The sequence below is a fragment of the Oncorhynchus keta genome, chromosome 12, assembly GCF_023373465.1.
Source record: "Oncorhynchus keta strain PuntledgeMale-10-30-2019 chromosome 12, Oket_V2, whole genome shotgun sequence".
Classification (NCBI taxonomy): Eukaryota; Metazoa; Chordata; class Actinopteri; order Salmoniformes; family Salmonidae; genus Oncorhynchus; species Oncorhynchus keta.
The window spans coordinates 28,785,888-28,809,283 of NC_068432.1; the positions used below are offsets into that span (position 1 = coordinate 28,785,888).

General features: G+C 42.8%; 1 protein-coding gene across 1 annotated transcript in view; it reads right to left on the reverse strand.

Annotated features, from left to right (window-relative positions):
- The window catches only part of LOC118391794 (connector enhancer of kinase suppressor of ras 2-like), a 39,094-nt gene extending 35,080 nt beyond the window's left edge, over nucleotides 1–4,014 (reverse strand). The window contains exon 1 of the mRNA XM_052457958.1: nucleotides 3,510–4,014. Within this exon, the coding sequence (XP_052313918.1) occupies nucleotides 3,510–3,573 (64 nt within the window). The 5' untranslated portion in view covers nucleotides 3,574–4,014. The remainder of the gene's footprint in view (nucleotides 1–3,509) is intronic.
- Nucleotides 4,015–23,396: the final 19,382 nt, after the last annotated feature.

The following is a 23,396-nucleotide window of genomic DNA, read 5'->3' on the forward strand; positions in this document are numbered from 1 at the left end:
AGTAGAGTCTGCTGCAAGACGACAATACTGTAAGTAAACATGTAATTGAAACATTATGGATATAGAAATAAAACCTCTAAACTTCAACCAACCAAAACAAGCAGGGACATTGTCTAAAGTATGAATGCTCTCTCCAGATAACATATATAAACACACAGATAATCCATTCTAAAGGACAAACACATATTTGTTCTTTAAACATCTATATTACACCTCAATTCAGAGATCGGCTTCGTCCATCTAAATGGGCAGAGCAACCCCTCCATAACAAACTAGCCTATATCTTTACCCCAGAAACCCCCCCTTAATCAACGGGCCTGGCCTCCTGTTAATTAACAAACAGAGCTATTTTTGTGATGAGATCAATGGAGGAGACAGACAGCCACCCAGACTGGCAAGAGTACACAAAGACACACAGAGAGAGATTAAATGAGAAATCTGATTAAGAGACTATTAATCCACTAGTAATTGAGGCTGAGGTGAGTAAATTCTGTTTAGTGTTGTGATACATTATTGAGTTGGCTTTCTAGGGAAGGGGCACTATGTTAATCTACATATTTTATCACTGTCAAGAGACATGGGCAGGGTGCCAGCCATTCAGATCAAAACACACACACACATAAAGTTTGACAGGGCGGTTAAGAGCGTTGGACTAGTAATCGAAAGGTTGCTGGGCCGAATCCACGAGCTTGGTTTGAATCCCTGAGCTGACTAGGGGGGAAATCTTTTGATGTGCCCTTGAGCAAGGCACTTAACCCTAATTGCTCACCTGCTCCCGAGTGGCGCAGTGGTCTAAGGCACTGCATCTCAGGGCAAGAGGTGTCACTACAGACCCTGGTTTGATTCCAGGCTGTATCACAACCGGCAGTGATTGGGAATCCTTTAGGGTGGTGCACAATTGGTCCAGTCTTGTCAGGTTAGGGTTTGGCCCGGGTAGGCAGTCATTGTAAATAAGAATTTGTTCTTAAATGGCTTGCCTAGTTAAATAAAAAATCAATGAAGATGATAAACACATTCTAACCAGAGAAACATGGTGTAAATGTGCACACACATACTCTAGGCTATACATACACTCCCATACCCAACATATGGCTCATAATATTCAAACATCAAATATGCATGCTATGCAACCCAAGTGAGGAGATTGGTCTTTTTCAACATGATTCTACTTGGACAGTGCATTAGAGCTTAGCTAGCTCCATGATCATCTTACTAATCGCCTTTAGCACAAATGTATGGCAGGTGTTTTGTGTGAAAATAATTTATAATTTATGAAACTGTTTCTCTTTTCATAAAACACTTAGCTTGAACATGATCCAAGTATTTGCAGCTGTTTAAACTGCAATATATGTCTAAATAAGCACAGTTCGCCCTTAATTTAAAGGCTCCATATATTTTCCGTAAGTGGAGGGGTATTCTCTGTGGAGAGGCCTTTGTCGGTGCTGATGGAGTAGAGAGGCTTGGACACAGGAAACACCGGAGGATGCAGAGTGGCACTATGGGAAGGCCACTGGGTGCTCCTATATGGCCTCAGGACATCACTGAGCTGTATGCTAATAATGGAACCTCTGAATGGTAATGATGAGACCGAGATGCTGTGGGCCCTTGGGACTGGGAGTATAAGAATGGATCTGAGACAAGATTACACAAACTCCATTTCCTTTCATTCTCTCTGTGACTGTGGCTCCCTCCATTCCTCCATCCCTCACTTTACATCAACATTACTATAGGCTTTGCGCCTAGAACCTGTCTCAGCTCTAGTCATCAGATGTGGCTGGGCTACCATAGGGCCCTCCCTCTGAAATGTCTTCCCTTCCTCATCTCCTCTCCATCTCTTCCAATATACAATCTCTTTCTCTTCTCTCCATCAGCTCTGAATCTCCTCATTATTATCATTTTACTCTCTCCTCTGCCATTCCCACTTACTCTTCCATTACATCCCTATAATCCTCCTGTTCCACTGGTCTTTCCAAGCAAAAGCTCTCTCTCACACACACACATGCACACACACACAGACACCTAGACTAATATGTACTCTTTTACAGAACTTGTAAACTGCTTTGTGTCTAATCCCAGTAGCCAGTCAGGAGTATGTCTGACTCAGCCAGCCAGACAAGCTCCTGTGTATGTTTGGAGCGTGACTGCGTCTGTGAATGAGCGTGTGTTGAGGCAGTGTGGAGGCATGAATAAGTAAATTAACACATTAGTTTGAGCATCACTGCGAGGGTATACTCATCCACATGAGTACCCTGCTCAGCACAGACCACCAACACATTACACAGTAATATTGATACATATCAACAATGAGGTACACAGGCATGAGATACACATGAAACACATGACAGTAACACACAATCTATGGAAACAATAACCATAGAATGAACAGAAAACATATTCTCTCTCTCAAATGGAAAGTGTGTGTGTGTGTGTGTGTGTGTGTGTGTGTGTGTGTGTGTGTGTGTGTGCGTGCGTGCGTGCGTGCGTGCGTGCGTGCGTGCGTGCGTGTGTGTGCGTGTTAAAGATAGTCTTATCAACTGCTGTTTCATCAATCCACAGTGGCTCAGCAACACATGGGGATTTACCACCATCTGGTTAAGCATCTCTCCAAAACAACATGGGCCTACCTCCAGCCTTGATCCATGACCTCACACACACTACATCTCTCATATGAATCCCCTGAACTAGCACCACATACTGTCAGAATCATCTGTCTTCTCGTCTTCATTTAAGATAGAATTATTACTGCATTATCACACGCTGTATTGCAGATGTGAAATAATATTTTGGGATGTAGTTAATAAATAATCAATATATTTAGCATATGCACTTGATCCACTCCAGAGGAATGTAATAGCTATTAGTAATATATTCTTTACAAAATCCATCTTTTACATTCCCTATAACTAACCTCCACAGAAATTAAAGTCATTTGACATATATTCGTGTCTAACATGCTACACTTCAAATACCTACAGGTCTACATTACTAAAAATACTTTTTTCACTTCAGAGTCAAATTCATCCCAATGCCTTAATTTCAGTGGACCATTAATCCCATAATGGAAATATTCAGACTCTTCTGATCGGCCATTTAAAAGGCAAAGACTGTACTGAACCAACTGAACTGAACCAACTGAACCAACTCATCCTCCAGTGCTTTGAGATTCTCTCAGGTCCAAATCTATATCACTGCCAATTCCACACCCCACATTTCTACTGAAAATGTAATTCCATTTGTGGTATAGATATACCACATAGAATATAATAATATAATATAATAAAATATCAGTATGTTGCCATTATATAATTGACTACATATACTGAGGTTCAGCAGGTGTTTTTGTTTTCCCCAATCCCCAGTGATGGCTCTAGCCTCGCACTGTTTATTGATCGGAGTGGGCGCATTTAGTGCCGTTATACTTGAGCCAAGAGAATATATATTTCACTGCATTTTGTGTGCAGGTTGGTTGCCAACAATTAATGTACATATATCTTTAAACCGTGGCGTACCTTTCATCCAGTCCACCACTTGACTCGAACTCCACTTGCTCACAGGTTCCATGACCAGAGCCATTGTGGAAGTTTTTCAGGTCTCGCCTGACAAAATAAACGCTTTAACACTTCAATCTATTACATTCACCAAATTCACCAATGTTTGATTCTGTAGTCCGTTTGCGTGTTTTCTAACAACTGCGAGGGAGGTCCATCGGATCCGAGGCGACGTTATGTGTGGCTTGATTCAAGTCCGATAGATGTCTACACAATCGTCTCCGCTTGGTGCTTGTGTTGTTCGCTCGAATATCGCGAATATCTCCTTTATTTGTCATTCATGTCGGCTGCTGCCAACACTGCATGATTCTGGTGGAACCGTCTGCGACCCTCTCGCCAATTAATTTCCAGACTAGTATCAACTGATCAATACAGCCAGCCTCCAACCATCCAATAGAGATCGCATTCACTGGCATCTGTGGGTGTATTTCCCAGTCGCATTGTGTAGTCCATGTATTCTCCTTCAGACCAACCCACTGAGTCACACTAGCGCTTGCAGGCTTTTTTTAATCCTCATCAGATGCACGTTCACTGTATCTCCCTCGCCTCTTTGTCGCTGTTCACGCTTCCATCATACAAGCGCTTCCTAGCGGAAAATACGGTCGTAACAGAGGCTGAGGATGCTGTAATGTCCCCCTCTCTCTTATTATCATCATTTACGAAGAAAGTTGAGATGTAGCCCTATTCAATATACCATGAATTGATCTGTCTAATTGAGAGTATGAAAGAGAAGAATGAATGGGCATAGGGCATTGCAATATATATTTTGTTATTTGAAATAACCGAACAATCATCCATTACAAGTTTGTAACTCAGAATGTGTAATGTTTTATACCCAATTGTTTCACTATGCATTATGAGTTTCTATTGAAGGCATATGATACTGTAGGCCTTATATTAAATATGACCGTATCAGGGTTACACAAACACCATACATTACAGGACTAAGCTGGTTATGAAAGAGTGGGCGCTTTTATCCATTAACAGAAAATAATTAGCCTTGCTTAAAAATGAAAACCCTTCATTGAAACAATTACAAAGCTGACACCTCGCCTGTTTTGGTAAAACGCTGAGTGATAGGCCTGGAAAAATATAACCACTCTCAAATTCATAGAAAGAGTTATGCAAGAACTGACCGTCCATGATATCAAAATTATAGTTTTAACCATGTTTTGAGGCATTACAGTGTTTGTGTACATTTACAGGAAAACAAGCTTATATTTTGGGTTCTGATGGGGTATGACAGATGAACTAAGCTCATGAGGCATTCATTTATAAGTTATATTCTTGAAGAATCAAAGGGTATATATCAATCAATCAATCAAGCAATCAATCAATCAATCAATCAATTAATGTATTTATAAAGCCCTTTTTACATCAGTCAATGTCACAAAGTGCTGTACAGAAACCCAGCCTAAAACCTCATACAGCATGCAATGCAGATGTAGAAGAATATATCATTAATTTATAAGTCCAAAAATGAATGTAGCAATTAAGGATTCTAACTTTAATTCACACATATCAATTGGAGGCCTGGATGTTGCTGCCTGTCAGCATAGCCTGGGTCAATCAAGGCACACCCAGTTCACTGGGGCTGGAGAGCGCCAGGGGCTGACCGTCACATCAATTACACCCTCTATTAAATAAATCCACCAACAGACTCAAGACTCAGTCACGACTACAATGAATCTCTTTGACATAACAAACATCCCACTCACTCAGGTGAAAGCAGTAGAAGACTAGCATGAATGCATCCCACTACTGCAACATGAATAGGCCCACCATAGGTTGACATGCTGCCTCATAAAGTAGGCTCATGGAAACAACAAACTCAGATTAAGTGATGTGATTTTGCTTTACTGGTTTGGCATAATGTGCATATGTGGCTTTCATGGCCTTAACCAGATGTGATGTAATGTACACTGAACTATTGTGAGTCGTATTCTGTAAATAATAATCTAACCTAAAGCACGGTCACTTCAAAACCCCTCAGTATTGGTAGTTAGACTGTTGCACACTAGCCCAAAATGCACAATACCTCTATGAGAGAGCCTATAGAGCATCAGAACAAAGAACCACTCTTTTTCCATGACCCCTGACCTGTGCAACAATATTGTTCAGGCTTTGCACAGTTCATGTTTTGTGTCAAATTAGTCACCATCATGTTATTGACGTAAGAGGGATGGTTATTCTTCCCAGAATCATGGTACAACAAAGAATCAGCCTCTAATTTTCTAAAATGCCTCAAAGACTAATTCTCAGTGATATCAATCAAGATGTATATCAAAAAATGAGTGTTTGAAGTCTAAGGATATACAGGAAGCGATACACAAGATAAGAATATATTATATAGGCCTATCTCATAGGACAATAGCTGTTAACCACCAAGTCTTGCTTTGTTAAATCAAAGCATCTTGGCTTGTCCTTTATTTTATTTATGTAAGATTAGCAATGGCTCTTGCTCCTCTGCCCCACCCCTACGGGTATGTGAATACATTTGCTCTGTGTGGAGGTATCTTTGTCAGCATCTCTGACTAATTTAAACAGAAGAATGTGTAATCTGCTTTGCAAGACGGGCATTGTCACGTTCTGACCATAGTTCTGTTATTTTATTATTTGTTTTAGTAAGGTCAGGGCGTGAGTTGGGGTGGGCAGTCTGTTTGTTTTTCTGTGTTGGGTTTTGTGTTCGGTCTAGTATGGTTCTCAATCAGAGGCAGGTGTCGTTAGTTGTCTCTGATTGAAAATCATACTTAGGTAGCCTGGGTTTCACTTTTGGTTTGGGGTGTTTGTTTCCATGTGTGTGTTTGGGCCACACGGTACTGTTTCGGTTTTGTAAATTCACGTCATCGTTTATTGTTTTGATTCAGTGTTCAGTGCTTTATTTAATTAAAATCATCATGAACACTTACGATGCTGCGCTTTGGTCCGATCCTTACTCCTCCTCAGACAAAGAGGACGATATCCGTTACAGAAACACCCACCACCAGAGGACCAAACAGCGTGGTAACGGGCAGCAGCGGCCGAAAACACAAGAGTCCTGGACTTGGGAGGAGATTTTGCACGGCAAGGGACCCTGGGCACAAGCAGGGGAATTTCGCCGCCCTAAAGCAGAACTGGAGGCAGCGAAAGTGGAGAGGCGCCGGTATGAGGAGGCAGCACGGCAGCGCGGCTGGAAGCCCGAGAGGCAGCCCCAAAAATGTCTTGGGGGACACACGGTGAGTGTGGTTAAGTCAGGTAGGAGACCTGAGCCAACTCCCCGTGCTTACCGGCGAGCGAGAGGGACCGGGCAGGCACTGTGTTATGCGGTGGAGCGCATGGTGTCCCCGGAGCGTGTGCATAGCCCTGTGCGGTACATTCCAGCTCCTGGTATCGGCCGGGCTAGAGTGGGCATCGAGCCAGGTGCCATGAAGCCGGCTCTACGCATCTGGTCGCCAGTACGTCTCCTCGGGCCGGCGTACATGGCACCAGCCTTACGCATGGTGTACCCGGTTCGCCAGCACAGCCCAGTGCGGGCTATTCCACCTCGCCGCACTGGCCTGGCTACGGGAAGCATTCAACCAGGTAAGGTTGGGCAGGCTCGGTGCTCAAGAGCTCCAGTGCGCCTGCACGGTCTGGTCTATCCCGTGCCACCTCCACGCACCAGCCCTCCGGTGGCAGCCCCCCCGCACCAGGCTGCCACTCCGTTTTCTCCCTACAGGTGCTCCCGCCTGTCCAGTGCTGCCAGAGCCTTCCTCCTGCCCAGCGCTATCAGAGTCTCCCATCTGTCCTGAGCCACCAGAGTCTCCCGGGCTGTCCTGAGCCGCCAGAGTCTCCCGTCTGTCCTGAGCCGCCAGAGTCTCCCGTCTGTCCTGAGCCGCCAGAGTCTCCCGTCTGTCCTGAGCCGCCAGAGTCTCCCGTCTGTCCTGAGCCGCCAGAGTCTCCCGTCTGTCCCGAGCTGCCTGAGCCGCCAGAGCCGCCAGTCAGCCAGGAGCCGCCAGAACCGTCAGCCAGCCAGGAGCCGCCAGAGCCGTCAGCCAGCCAGGAGCCGCCAGAGCCATCAGTCAGCCAGGAGCCACCAGAGCCGTCAGTCAGCCAGGAGCCACCAGAGCCGTCAGTCAGCCAGGAGCCGCCAGAGCCATCAGTCAGCCAGGCGATGCCGGAATCGCCCTTCACTCCGGCGCTGCCGGAGTCTCTCGCCTGTCCGGCGCTGCCAGAGTCTCCCGTCCATTTGGGACCCATTGCTAGGGTCCCCAGTCAGAGGTCGGCGGTGAGGGTCGCCGCTCATAAGAGGCCACGGGGGCGGTTGAGGAGGCGGGCAAAAACTATGGTGAAGTGGGGTCCACGTCCCGCGCCAGAGCCGCCACCGCGGACAGATGCCCACCCAGAACCTCCCCTATAGGTTCAGGTTTTGCGGCCGGTGTCCGAACCTTTGGGGGGGGTACTGTCACGTTCTGACCATAGTTCTGTTATTTTATTCTTTGTTTTAGTATGGTTAGGGCGTGAGTTGGGGTGGGTAGTCTGTTTGTTTTTCTATGTTGGGTTTTGTGTTCGGCCTAGTATGGTTCTCAATCAGAGGCAGGTGTCGTTAGTTGTCTCTGATTGAGAATCATACTTAGGTAGCCTGGGTTTCACTTTTGGTTTGTGGGTGTTTGTTTCTGTATGTGTGTTTGGGCCACACGGTACTGTTCCGGTTTTGTAAATTCACGTCATCGTTCATTGTTTTGATTCAGTGTTCAGTGCTTTCTTTAATTAAAATCATCATGAACACTTACCACGCTCCGCTTTGGTCCGATCCTTACCCCTCCTCAGGCGAAGAGGACGATATCCGTTACAGGCATGTGAAATACAAGAGCCTTAAATTACAACTATTCAGTTCATTTTCTCCTTGCAAGTTATGAATGGAACTTTTATGTCGCTATTAATTTCCCCATTATCTGTGAATAATTTATATCTTTGGGGAAGCTCTCTCCTCTCTCCTGCTATTATTACTCTACCCTTGTAGACTCGTATCTGTCCCTGTGCTCTGAGTGTGTGTGAGCAGCTAATGGGTCAGTCTACATCCAAAGAGTCTGTTTGGTTTCTCAGAAAAATTTGTGAACTAAGTTGCAATTCATAATATTGCAAGTATTTCAAGTATTATGTCCATAAACAGTTGTATACAATATTATAGAGTAGATATCAGATGTGTGCGAAGTCAGGTGCAGGAGAGCAGAGATTTGTGAACAGGCGCACACTTTATTTTTAAAAGTGTAGAAAGCGCAAAACAGTCCCAATAATTATGTTTATCAATAAACATCTTCGTGAAAAATAACACGGAAAAAACAAGCCAGTTTTGGCGCATCAACAATACACACTAACACAAACAATCTCACACAAAGACATGATGGGGAACAGAGGAATACATACAGTGGCGCAAAAACGTATTTAGTCAGCCACCAATTGTGCAAGTTCTCCCACTTAAAAATATGAGAGAGGCCTGTAATTTCCACCATAGGTACACTTCAACTATGACAGACGAAATGACAAAAAAAATCCAGAAAATCACATATTTGCAAATTATGGTGGAAAATAAGTATTTGGTCACCTACAAACAAGCTAGATTTCTGGCTCTCACAGACCTGTAACTTCTTCTTTAAGAGGCTCCTCTGTCCTCCACTCGTTACCTGTATTAATGGCACCTGTTTGAACTTGTTATCAGTATAAAAGACACCTGTCCACAACCTCAAACAGTCACACTCCAAACTCCACTATGGCCAAGACCAAAGAGCTGTCAAAGGACACCAGAAACACAATTGTAGACCTGCACCAGGCTGGGAAGACTGAATCTGCAATAGGTAAGCAGCTTGGTTTGAAGAAATCAACTGTGGGAGCAATTATTAGGAAATGGAAGACATACAAGACCACTGATAATCTCCCTCGATCTGGGGCTCCACGCAATATCTCACCCCGTGGGGTCAAAATGATCACAAGAACGGTGAGCAAAAATCCCAGAACCACACGGGGGGACCAAGTGAATGACCTGCAGAGAGCTGGGACCAAAGTAACAAAGCCTACCATCAGTAACACACTACGCCGCCAGGGACTCAAATCCTGCAGTGCCAGACGCGTCCCCCCGCTTAAGCCAGTACATGTCCAGGCCCGTCTGAAGTTTGCTAGAGAGCATTTGGATGATCCAGAAGAAGATTGGGAGAATGTCATATGGTCAGATGAAACCAAAATAGAACTTTAGAATGAATGGGGCCATGTATCGTGAGATTTTGAGTGAAAACCTCCTTCCATCAGCAAGGGCATTGAAGATTAAATGTGGCTGGGTCTTTAGGCATGACAATGATCCCAAGCACACCGCCCAGGCAACGAACGAGTGGCTTCGTAAGAAGTATTTCAAGGTCCTGGAGTGGCCAAGCCAAATCTTTGGAGGGAGTTGAAAGTCCGTGTTGCCCAGCAACAGCTCCAAAACATCACTGCTCTAGAGGAGATCTGCATGGAGGGATGGGCCAAAATACCAGCAACAGTGTGTGAAAACATTGTGAAGACTTACAGAAAACATTTGACCTCTGTCATTGCCAACAAAGGGTATATAACAAAGTATTGAGATAAACTTTTGTTATTGACCAAATACTTATTTTCCACCATAATTTGCAAATAAATTCATAAAAAAATCAACAATGTGATTTTCTGGATTTTTTCCCCCATTTTGTCTGTCATAGTTGAAGTGTACCTATGATGAAAATTACAGGCCTCTCATCTTTTTAAGTGGGAGAACTTGCACAATTGGTCGCTGACGAAATACCTTTTTGCCCACTGTACATATAGATTGATTGAGGAATGAAAACCAGGTGTGCAGGGAACAAGACAAAACAAATGGATACATAACAAATGGAGCGGCGATGCCTAGAAAGCCGGTGACGTCGACCGCCGAATGCCGCCCGAAAAAGGAGAGGAGCCGACTTCGGCAGAAGTTGTCACAGTAGGTCTATTTTGAGAACGTATAGGCCTATCATAGAGCCACTTTTAAACCAAAGTAAGCCAATTGACCATTAATTGACTAGACTATAGCCTATCTTTGTTTGAGTTTGTCAAACAGTGCAGTTAATTTCACATTTTCTAAAAGGAGGCGGAGCAAAGCAGAGATATGATAGCACTCAAATCCAGATGTTCATCAACAGTCAGGTGCTTCAGGACCTTCAACCGATCACTGCCCACACCTGCCCACCCGTCCAGCATTACTACTCTGGACGGTTCTGACTTAGAAAATGTAGACAATTACAAATACCTAGGTGTCTGGTTAGACTGTAAACTCTCCTTTCAGACTCACATTAAGCATCTCCAATCCAACATTAAGTCTAGCTTAAATCGGCTTCCTATTTCACAAAACAAAGCATAATTCACTCATGCTGCCAAACATACCCTCATAAAACTGACCATCCTACCGATCCTCGATGTCGGCGATGTCATTTATAAAATAGCCTCCATCCTACTCAAAAATCTGGATGTAGTCTATCACAGTGCCATCCGTTTTGTCACCACTGCGACCTGTAGGCTCTCGTTGGCTGGCCATCACTTCATACTCGTCGCCAAACCCACTGGCTCCAGGTCATCTACAAATCTCTGCTAGGTAAAGCCCCGCCTTATCTCAACTCACTGGTCACCATAGCAGCAGCCACCCGTAGCACGCGCTCCAGCAGGTTTATCTCTCTGGTCACCCCCAAAGCCAATTCCTACTTTGGGCGCCTTTCCTTCCAGTTCTCTGCAGCCAATGACTGGAACGAACTGCAAAAATCACTGAAGCTGGAGACTCATATCTCCCTCACTAGCTTTAAGTACAAGCTGCCAGAGCAGCTCACAGATCACCGCACCTGTACATAGTCCATCTGTAAACAGCCCATCCAACTACCTCATCCCCATACTGTATTTATTTATTTATCTTGCACCCCAGTATCTCTATTTGCACATTCATCTTCTGCACATCGACCATTCCAGTGTTTAATTGCTATATTGTAATTACTTCGCCACCATGGCCTATTTACTGCCTTACCTCCCATATCTTACCTAATTTGCACTCACTGTATATAGACTTTTTTTGTTTTCTTTTTCTACTGTATTATTGACTGTGTGTTTTGTTTATTCCATGTGTAACTCTGTGTTGTTGTATGTGTCGAACTGCTGTGCTTTATCTTGCTCAGGTCGCAGTTGTAAATGAGAACTTGTTCTCAACTAGCCTACCTGGTTTAAAACTTCTTTGGGATAGGGGGCAGTATTTTCACGTCGAGATAAAAAGCATGCCCAAAGTAAACTGCCTAATACTCAGGCCCAGAAGCTAGGATATGCATATCATTAGTAGATTTGGATAGAAAACACTCTGAAGTTTCTAAAACTGTTTGAATGATGTCGGTGAGTATAACAGAACTCATATGGCAGGCAAAACCCTGAGAAAAATCCAACCAGGAAGTGGGAAATCTGAAGTTTGTCATTTTTCAAGAGATTGCCTATCCAATATCCAGTGTAAATGGGGTCAGATTGCACTTCCTAAGGCTTCCAGTAGATGTCAACAGTCTTTAGAAAGTTGTTTTGTGAAAGGAGAGAGAATAAGAGCTGTTTCAACAAGTGGTCAGCCTGAAAGGCATTAGTTGTGTCTCACGAGTGGCCGTGAGCGCAACGATCGTTCTCTTTCCTTTCTAATGACAACGGAATTGTCTGGTTGGAATATTATTGAAGATTTATGATAAAAACATCCTAAAGATTGATTATATACATCAATTGACGTTTGTACGAACTTTAAAGGAACGTTTTTGACTTTTCGTCTGGATTTAGTGCCCCCGCTTTGTGCATTTGGATTAGTGATCTAAACGAGCAAAAAAATGAGGTATTTGGAGGTATTTGGACATAAAGATGGACTTTATCGAACAAAACAAACATTTATTGTGGAACTGGGTTTCCTGGGAGTGCATTCCGATAAAGATAATCAAAAGTAAGTGAATATTTATAACGCTATTTCTGACTTTTGTTGACTCCACAACTTGGCGGGTGACTATGGCTTGTTTTGGTGGCTTAGCGCTGTATTCAGATTGTCGTATGGTGTGCTTTCGCCATAATGCTTATTTGAAATCTGACACAGCGGTTGCATTAAGGAGAAGTTTATCTTTAATCCTATGTCTGACACTTGTATCTTTCATCAAAGTTTATGATGAGTATTTCTGTAAATTGATGTGGCTCTCTGCAAATTCACAGGATGTTTTGGAGGCAAAACATTACTGAATATAACGTGCCAATGTAAACTGAGATTTTGGATATAAATATGAACTTTATCGAACAAAACATACATGTATTGTGTAACATGAAGTCCTATGAGTGCCATCTGATGAAAATCATCAAAGGTTAGTGATTCATTTTATCTCTATTTCTGCTTTTTGTGACTCCTCTCTTTGGCTGGAAAATAACCTAATGTTTTTTTGTGACGAGGCGCCGACCTAACATAATCGCATGGTATGCTTTCGCCGTAAAGCCTTTTTGAAATCAGACAATGTGGTTGGATTAACAAGACGTATATCTTTAAAATGGTGTATTATACTTGCATGTTTGAGTCATTTTAATTATGAGATTTCTGTTTCACTGGCTGTTGTCAAATTGATCCCGTTAACGGGATTTGATGCCTAATAAGTTTTTATAAAGGTGAAATTATTTTTTATTTTTTTAAAGTTTCAGGTAAGAACCAAGTGCAGACTATGTTGAAGTAACAATGTTTATTACAGCAACCGGGGAAGGGAAACGACAGGTCAAGGCAGGCAGGGGTTGATAATCCAGAGTGGTGGGGCAAAGGTACAGGATGACAGGCAGGGTCAGGGTCAGGTCAGGCAGAGGTCGGTAATCCAGAGTAGGGGCAATGGTACAGGACAATAGGCAGGCTCAGGGTCAGGAAGGCGGGCTCAGAGTCCGGACAGGCAAGGGTCAAAACCAGGAGGGAGAAGAAGAGCAACTGGGGAAAAGCAGGTGCTGAGAAAAACGCTGGTTGACTTGACAAACGAGATTAACTGGTGACAGACAAACTGAGAACACAGGTATAAATACACAGGGGATAATGGGGAAAATGGGTGACACCTGGAGGGGGGTGGAGACAATCACAAGAACAGGTGGTAGGTGAGAATTATCTGTTAATTGAATGATTAGAATATTCCGCCCTGAAACATATAATTGTATGGAATTGTATAAAATCATAATCAATAAATGTGTAGTCCTAGTCAGAATTAGGGTAAACAATATGTCTTCATGGTATTTTAAACACAGACTGTCTGAGCTTGGTGCCGACCTGACTAGAGATTTGGGAGAGAACGGGGAGTATGTCTCAAGGACAAGGTCACTATCTCTGTCGGCTGGGTAGTGAGACAGACAGTGCGTGCGTATGTTTGTGTATATGTGTGTGCGTATGTTTGTGTGGGTGTGAGAAGTCAGTATGAAATGAATTGTTTTGTATTCTTGACTTTAGAACGTTCTCTGAATAAACTGTACTAACCTTTTGTATAAGCTGAGTCTTTGACTAATTATTATTATACCCATGGTCTTACAAACCTCGGGAATTGGTCAGAGCTATTGATTGATTCATTGGGATTGGAAATTATCTTATAAATAGGTGAAACAAATCAGGTTGTGACAGACAGGTGAGACAAATTATCTCAATCATGGGTTCAGGTGCTCCTCAATCTCTGATGAGGATAGCACTGTGGCTGTGCGCCTTGCAGTCCTTTTGTCAACTGGAAAATGTTATTACAACTTGGGACTATGTAAGAATACATTTCACAGACATACAGTGCCTTGCGAAAGTATTCGGCCCCCTTGAACTTTGCGACCTTTTGCTACATTTCAGGCTTCAAACATAAAGATAGAAAACTGTATTTTTTTGTGAAGAATCCACAACAAGTGGGACACAATCATGAAGTGGAACGACATTTATTGGATATTTCAAACTTTTTTAACAAATCAAAAACTGAAACATTGGGCGTGCAAAATTATTCAGCCCCCTTAAGTTAATACTTTGTAGCGCCACATTTTGCTGCGATTACAGCTGTAAGTCGCTTGGGGTATGTCTCTATCAGTTTTGCACATTGAGAGACTGAATTTTTTTCCCATTCCTCCTTGCAAAACAGCTCGAGCTCAGTGAGGTTGGATGGAGAGCATTTGTGAGCAGCAGTTTTCAGTTCTTTCCACAGATTCAGGTCTGGACTTTGACTTGGCCATTCTAACACCTGGATATGTTTATTTTTGAACCATTGTAGATTTTGCCTTGTGTTTTGGATCATAGTCTTGTTGGAAGACAAATCTCCGTCCCAGTCTCAGGTCTTTTGCAGACTCCATCAGGTTTTCTTCCAGAATGGTCCTGTATTTGGCTCCATCCATCTTCCCATCAATTTTAACCATCTTCCCTGTCCCTGCTGAAGAAAAGCAGGCCCAAACCATGATGCTGCCACCACCATGTTTGACAGTGGGGATGGTGTGTTCAGGGTGATGAGCTGTGTTGCTTTTACGCCAAACATAACATTTTGCATTGTTGCCAAAAAGTTCAATTTTGGTTTCATCTGACCAGAGCACCTTCTTCCACATGTTTGGTGTGTCTCCCATGTGGCTTGTGGCAAACTTTAAACAACACTTTTTATGGATATCTTTAAGAAATGGCTTTCTTCTTGCCACTCTTCCATAAAGGCCAGATTTGTGCAATATATGACTGATTGTTGTCCTATGGACAGAGTCTCCCACCTCAGCTGTAGATCTCTGCAGTTCATCCAGAGTGATCATGGGCCTCTTGGCTGCATCTCTGATCAGTCTTCTCCTTGTATGAGCTGAAAGTTTAGAGGGACGGCCAGGTCTTGGTAGATTTGCAGTGGTCTGATACTCCTTCCATTTCAATATTATCGCTTGCACAGTGTTCCTTGGGATGTTTAAAGCTTGGGAAATCTTTTTGTATCCAAATCCGGATGTTCTTTAAACTTCTTCACAACAGTATCTCGGACCTGCCTGGTGTGTTCCTTGTTCTTCATGATGCTCTCTGCGCTTTTAACGGACCTCTGAGACTATCACAGTGCAGGTGCATTTATACGGAGACTTGATTACACACAGGTGGATTGTATTTATCATCATTAGTCATTTAGGTCAACATTGGATCATTCAGAGATCCTCACTGAACTTCTGGAGAGAGTTTGCTGCACTAAAAGTAAAGGGGCTGAATAATTTTGCACGCCCAATGTTTCAGTTTTTGATTTGTTAAAAAAGTTTGAAATATCCAATAAATGTCGTTCCACTTCATGATTGTGTCCCACTTGTTTTTGATTCTTCACAAAAAATACAGTTTTATATCTTTATGTTTGAAGGTCGCAAAGTTCAAGGGGGCCTAATACTTTCGCAAGGCACTGTATTTAACCATTGCCAAATTTGTGAAGCTGAGTGAGCGACATACTGTAGGTATACTAATCTCGGAAATCTCAGACCTAGTGGGAGGTAACCCGTCTGCCTAGGAAGACTGTGTAGCCCATGGGCGTAGCCTAGGGAGACTGACCTTACATTTGACTGCTTTATTAAAAACGGATTAAAAAATGGATCTCTAAACAAGTGAATTATTTATCCTTAGGCTCCCTGCGTGGTATGTATATAAAACATTTATAGATAGAAATTCACTAGATCATATAACTTTTTCTAAATGACAAAATATAAGACACATTTACCTCAAAATTGTTTTGTTGGAGTGACTTAAAAAATGAAGATGAGACAGATAAAATGTATACAGTAGTTGAGCAAGGTTAGTGGCCGCCAGGGGGAAAAACTGTGACATAAAGCGCTAAGCAGATACTGGATTTCTGTGGCTTTACACCACACAGTGCTACTCAATTCCTCATGCACTATATCCTGTCTTTCTCTCTTTCTGTCACACCCTGACCATAGTTTGCTTTGTATGTTTCTATGTTTTGTTTGGTCAAGGTGTGATCTGAGTGGGCATTCTATGTTGTGTGTCTAGTTTGTCTATTTCTATGTTTGGCCTGATATGGTTCTCAATCAGAGGCAGGTGTTAGTCATTGTCTCTGATTGGGAACCATATTTAGGTAGCCTGTTTTTTTGTTGGGTTTTGTGGGTGGTTGTTTCCTGTCTTTGTGTTTGTTGCTCCAGATAGGGCTGTTTTGGTTTTTCCACGTTTATTGTTTTGTATTATGTTTAGTTTTCTTATTAAAAAACATGAACTTCAACGACGTTGCATTTTGGTCCGCCTCTCCTTCCCAGGAGGAAAGCCGTTACACTTTCTCCTCTCTCTTCCTAACAAACCCCCAAATTTGTGAGCTAACTTGGAACAAATAAAATAGTACAGGCTAATTTAACATGGTACATACTGAACATAAGCATAAGAATGATATAGACAATGATATTTCTTCAAATAGAGAAAGTTTCTATTAGATGTGTGGGCACTATTTCTCAAAACAAATTATAATTGGTCAAGTATATACTGGCTAAATTGTTTTAGTTCAAAGACAGATTTGGTAGTATTATAAACCTTAAAATATCTGTTTTTTGGTAGGCTACAGAATTAGAGAGCCCGTGAACCTTAGGCAGTAGGTTCAAGCAAACCGGTTTCTCTCCCTAGTCAGAGGATGAATGCCTATTTCCCAGAATCTGATCACCAGCAGCAACCTATCCTTCTTATTTATGTTTAGAAAACAGATTTGAAGGCCACAATTGTGGGGGGAAAGAACTAATCACGCAACCTATAATCACCCTTAGAATACTTCCAGAACCATCTTTATTTCTTATTTAAATTTGAGAAAATCTACAATAGAAATTGGCCCACCCCAGTCTTCATTCATAGGGATGCATGTGACATTGCACAGCAATAAGCTGGTTTATATATCTGTTATATATTTTTACTTCTTGATTTCAATATGGAAGGGAAACCAGGTACTGGTGTTTGTATATACTGTTTCCTTCATTGTCTTATGTCTGGTGGTGTCACTCCTATGCGACGCTCATCCCTAATCTGAGTATGTGCAGGCAGAATTGTTGCCCTATCTGATGTAAGACAATGGGAAAGGGGATACCTAGACAGTTGTACAACTGAATGCCTTCAACTGAAATGTGTCTTCCGCATTTAACCCAACCCCTCTGAATCAGAGAGGTGCGATGCCCTGCCTTAATCGACTTCCACGTCTTTGGCGTCCGGGGAACAGTGGGTTAACTGCTGTGCTCATGGGCAGAACGACAGATTTGTACCTTGTCAGCTCGGGATTCGATCCAGCAACCTTTCGGGGTTACTGGCCCAACACTCTAACCACTAGGCTACCTGCCGCCCCCAATGCTGTTTCCCGATGTGTAAAAGGCAAATGTATTAACTATATTAGAATAATTTTGTTATTCTTATACTATATTTTTGTGTAACAATTGTGTAAGAGTTCATTCAATTGGGGGAGGTGAGGGGGTATGGGGGTGGATAGGATGGTGCCCCACGATGAAAGGGGGGCATGAGTGAAAAAGAAGCACTGATCTAGCTAATGATTAGCACAAATACATATGGGCAACTCCTTGCTTCAGCCTATTGTTTTAGACCCCTGCGCTACAGGCAGGGGTCTAGACTGCGACCATTTAGTGACCCTTTGAATTGGCTGTGCGAGTTACATTTTTAATTGGTTGCGTCATTGCTAGTTGTAAATTGTATTTTTTGGGTGGGCGAAAACCACGATTTGATCAAACAGTATCCTACGTCTTCAAGAAAGTGCTTTGATTTCTCAATAAAGCACTGTGAATGACCTTATAAGATGATTAGTAATTCATTCTATTGCATTACGCTGCAACCAAAATGTTGGTGCGACCAAATCATTGGCTGGTGCGAACCAAATGAAAAGTTGGGAAAACGCTAGTCTGGAGCCCTGGCTACAGATTATAACAGTTATTGCTAATAACTTCAACCAATCATGTAATAACATGCCAAAATCAATGTATTTATGTATTATTTCCATTGTTTTGATGGACATGGAATAGTCCCAAAAGTGCAAAACTCATCAATCTGGCACTCCAGGCAGGCTTAAGCAAACGCTCAAACTATTTAAACGAGTTCAAATACTATCTGAACCCAGATCTGAATGGCATCAGGGCAATTGGTGTCATTTTAACCTTGCCTGAAACCTGAAGACTTGCATTAGCTCCACAAGCTAACTCCTTGGGTTAGTCTCAGCATAGGCGATCAGTCTTATGCTGCGCAAAAGTAACCCGGTCAGTAACACCAGCAACCATCCAGCTCAATCCCAAAATATATTTTTTATAAAAAATATCTTGTAATAGTGTAATGAAAACTTTTGTTTTGAAGATGACATATAATTGATGTTGTATTAATGTGGTATGAAGGTTATTATGAATGATCCTGCAACATTCATGAAGGTGTTATTAATGATTTCATAAAGGGCTTATGCATTCTTTACGCCTTTGGAGTTGCCAAAACACACATACTGGTATATCCCCACACATACAAACTTAACATGTATTCAAAACACATGCATGTACAGACTCACAGGAACACATAGGCATGTGACAAAATAACACACACACACACATACTCAGGCAACATTTTTTTCAAAATAAAAGTATATTGTATAATGGTAACTGTTTTTTGTTGTCACTGTACCAAACCCTATGACATACTAAACACAGAACAGTATTGGAGCAGAACAGGGTCAGCCTTGCCCTTGTAGCAGTTTACGGGCAAAGTGCCTTACTCATGGCCACCAAGGCAGTAGGCTATAGCACCTGAAAAGTATTGTAGGTGTAATTAAACTTGTCTGAGACCGAAAGATTTGCGTAAGTTCCCTGAGCTAATGCCTACACTTAAGCTTAGCAGGGTAACACAGTTTTGTGGCCTGCAGTAGACCTAGGTTAAACACCATTCTGTCCCATTGGTCCTGTGACTTGGATAGGTACAGTATCTGTGAGGAGGTGAAATGGGTGGTGGAATGTAACAAATGTGATTAAAGGTTTTTTGATACCTGAAGACAGAGCCAGCACTTGCCTTTTGGGGGCCCTAAGCTAAATTTTTGTTGGAGACCCCCCACCTTGTGGGCAAAACATTTTATTGGCCACCCTCTTGATGATTTTAGAGATACATTTTAGAGATACTTTCCTGCAATTCTAAACATTATTCTTTTAAAAATATATGTTTTGCTTTGCCTGGGGCCGGGCCCTGCCTAAAGAGGTTAAAGTAGCAGGCCAGTAACTGGCATGTTGCCAGTTTGAATCCTAGGGCTGGGGTTACTCAACATTCAAGTGTAGTTCACCAAACTACCAAACTACCTCTGTTACAGTTCTAGACCCATCTGGGCACAGACTGGATTCTAGCCCAGGTGTCTCTAACCCGGTCAACCACAAACTCTCAAGCAAAGTTACGCATCATCAAACACATCCTGTTGTGTGTATGGTGTGTCAGGGATTAGGTACTGTGATAGCAAATAGACCAATTCCAGTTTAACAATGCTAAAGCCAGGATTAAATTGGGACTGTGGAAGATCCGCAATGCAGCGTTTACTTTGAATGTGATATTCACAACAGGGGTAACATTGCCTTTAAATGGTGCATAGACGAAAAGGGGCGGTCAGATTAAATCCCGCCGGAGTAAAGATGTATTCAAGTGTGTGTGTGTGTTTGTGTGTGTGTGTGTGGGGGGGTACATTTTTACATTTAACATTGTAGTAATTTAGCAGACACTCTTATCCAGAGCGAATTACAGTTAGTGTATTAATCTTAAGAGAGCTAGGTGGAACAACCACATATTACAGTCATAGTAAGTATTTTTTTCTCAATAAAGTAGCTATCAGCAAAGCTAGAATTTGACGGGGGTGGGGGGGTGTAAGAGTTTAAGAGGTTTTTGAAAGATGGGCAGGGCCTTCAGGGGGAAACTGATTGCACCATCGGGGTGCCAGAGCAGAGAAGTCCTTAGACTGGCCAAGAGACCAGAGGTGGTAAAACGGAGTGCTAGGGTTGGGGAGTAGGGTTTGAGCATAGCCTAAAGGTACAGAGGGGAAGGTCCTCTTGCTGCTCCGTAGGCAAGTACCATGGTCTTTGAATGGATGCGAGCTTCGACTGGAAGCCAGTGGAGTGTGCAGAGGAGCGGGGTGACATGGGAGAACTTGGGAAGGTTGAACACCAGGTGGGCTGCAGCATTCTGGATAAGTTGCAGGGGTTTGATGGCACAAGTGGTGAGCCCAGCCAGTAGCGAGTTGCAGTAGGCCAGATGGGAGATGACAATGACAAGTGCCTGAATAAGAAACTGAACCACTCCCTGTGTGAGGTAGGGTCGTACTCTAAGGATGTTTTAGAGCATGAACCTGCAGGAGTGAGTCACTGCTTTAATGTTTGAATGACAGGGTGTTGCCCAGGTTGACGCCCCAAAAAATATGGCACTCTGGGAGGGGACACCTTGGAGTTGTCAACTGTAATGGAGAGGTCTTGGAGCGGGCAGGGCTTCCCTGGGACAGAGCAGCTCTGTCTTGTCGAGGTTAAACTTGAGGTAGTGGGCCGACATCCAAGCTGAGATATCTGCCAGGCATGCAGAGATGCATGTCACCACCTGGGTGTCAGAAGGCGGGAAGGAGAAAACTAATTGAGTGTCATCTGCATAGCAATGATTGGAGAGACCATGTGAAGATATGACAGAGCCAAGTGACTTGGTGTATAGAAGGGGAGAGGGCCTAGATAAGATGCAGGGATTTGCATTTAAATCTTGGTGAGGAAAAAATAAATAAAAATAAATAAATAGGATGCATGCCATCAAAGCCTCTACACAACACAACACTAAACAATACATTAATTGCACTATAACTGTGACAAACGGTGTCCACAAATTGTTAGGGCCTACATAAAGCTGTCCCAACAGCAGTCCCAACATCTTACCAATGCTACACCTGGCTATCAGCGGAGCCTTGCCTGGCAGCAATACAGTTCATTCAGCCACATTTACTATTGTTTTCAAAAACATAGCTGATATGGCTGACTTGCTTCAATAAATGTGGTTTCTAATGGCAATTGAGATATACAAACTATGGCATAAGGGGACGAGTGGATAAGAGGCAATCCGTAATTTCTGGGATGGACGTAGTCAATATAACTATTTGTTTAGCACTTTTGAAATGTACAGCAACAGAATTCAGAACATGCAAGGTTATGACATTTACATTTTTAGTTAAAGCAGGGTGCTGGTGAACTGGTAGAGTTGACCAACAGTCTAAAGTAATACAGAATTTCATGCCCTGATCTGTTTCACCTGTCTTTGTTATTGTCTCCACCCACCTCCAGGTGTCACTCGTTTTCCCCATTAGTCCCTGAGTATTTATTCCGGTGTTCCCTGTTTGTCTTTTGGCAGTTTGCCTTGTCAAGTCAACCAGTGTGTTTTTCTGTGCACCTGCTTTTTCTTATCTCTTTTTTGCTAATCCTCCCCCTTTTAAAAAAATGTTTTATCCTTTCCTGCCTTGACTCTGAACCCGCCTGCCTGACCATTTTGCCTGCCCTGACCTCGAGCCTGCCTGCCACTCTGTACCTCCTGGACTGCATCTGGGTCTCGCCCTGTGCCTTTATACAGAAATTATTGGTATTTCAGTTGGTTGGGATATATTGACCAAATTATCAGGAAAGCTTTGGGTGCATTTCCTTTCAGAATTCACCAGAAACAACCATTCCACACCCATTTTATCTTCTTTTTTTTTGTATAAAGAAATCTTGGACCTCCCTAGGTGTTGAACCCCCACTCTGCAAGATAAAGTTAACCCCTTGCCTACGGTTTACACTTGTTACCACAGCCACAAAGTCTACATTGGCTATATAGTAAAAGATCATGAAAACAAAAATGTGCTTTTTGGTCTTGATTTAAGGTTATGGTTAGGCATTAGGTTAGCAGTGTGGTTAAGGTAAGGGATTGTGTTAGGGTTAGACTTAAATCCGATTTTAAGATAAACTTGGGTTTATGACTTTGTGGCTGTGGTAACTAGTGGCGACCCTAGGCTACAGTTGACGATTGTCACCTTCCTCTGTTCTTCAATCTTCAGTGATGCGAGTGGAGGAGTCTGTGCGGCTCGGATAGGTCCAGTCTTCGCTGGTAAACTATGAAATTGATTCAGACTACATTTTGTATCTCCAAGGTCTAACCAAAGACAGTACAGTAAGAAGATAGGCTAAAACTGCTTCTCCAATAGATCCCAGATCATACTTGTCTGCGACGTCATGGCAACGTTGGTTAGAAAGTTTGTGTAGAATCACGTCATCGGGTCGTCTCGCGCCAAACTGCGCATGTGTATGTCATCAAATCAAATGCACTCCTTTGATATAAAGTTGTTTTTAACGAAAATGAAAACGTGTCAGTTTGTCACTTTCACAATGTTGGCGTAATAGCATGTTTTCAAATACTTAAGACATTGACTCGAATCTAGATTGTGCCTTTAGCTTTCGAGAAAATTAACAACTAATATTTATTTCACTTTTCTCATTGACTTCTCAAACCCCGGCCTGAGTTCCCGGAAGTCGATGTTACGATGTTGCGTCTCTGGGTTTAGAAACGCTGTGGTCTAACTTTCCTGCGGTCTCCTTAACTACGACCAGTGAGAACATGGAAGTAGGAGCAGGGTTGCCATGTCGCCGTTTTCCCAAAATTGGGCTACTTTGAAAACGATGCCGCGGGAGAAAACATTTGTCGCGGGTTACTGGTTTTTCTTAGCCAACTTATGCTTGATCCGAAAATGTGGTCGTAGGCGCCTATTTTATTTTTATTTGATTTTTATTTCACCTTTATTTAACCAGGTAGGCTAGTTGAGAACAAGTTCTCATTTGCAACTGCGACCTGGCCAAGATAAAGCATAGCAGTGTGAACAG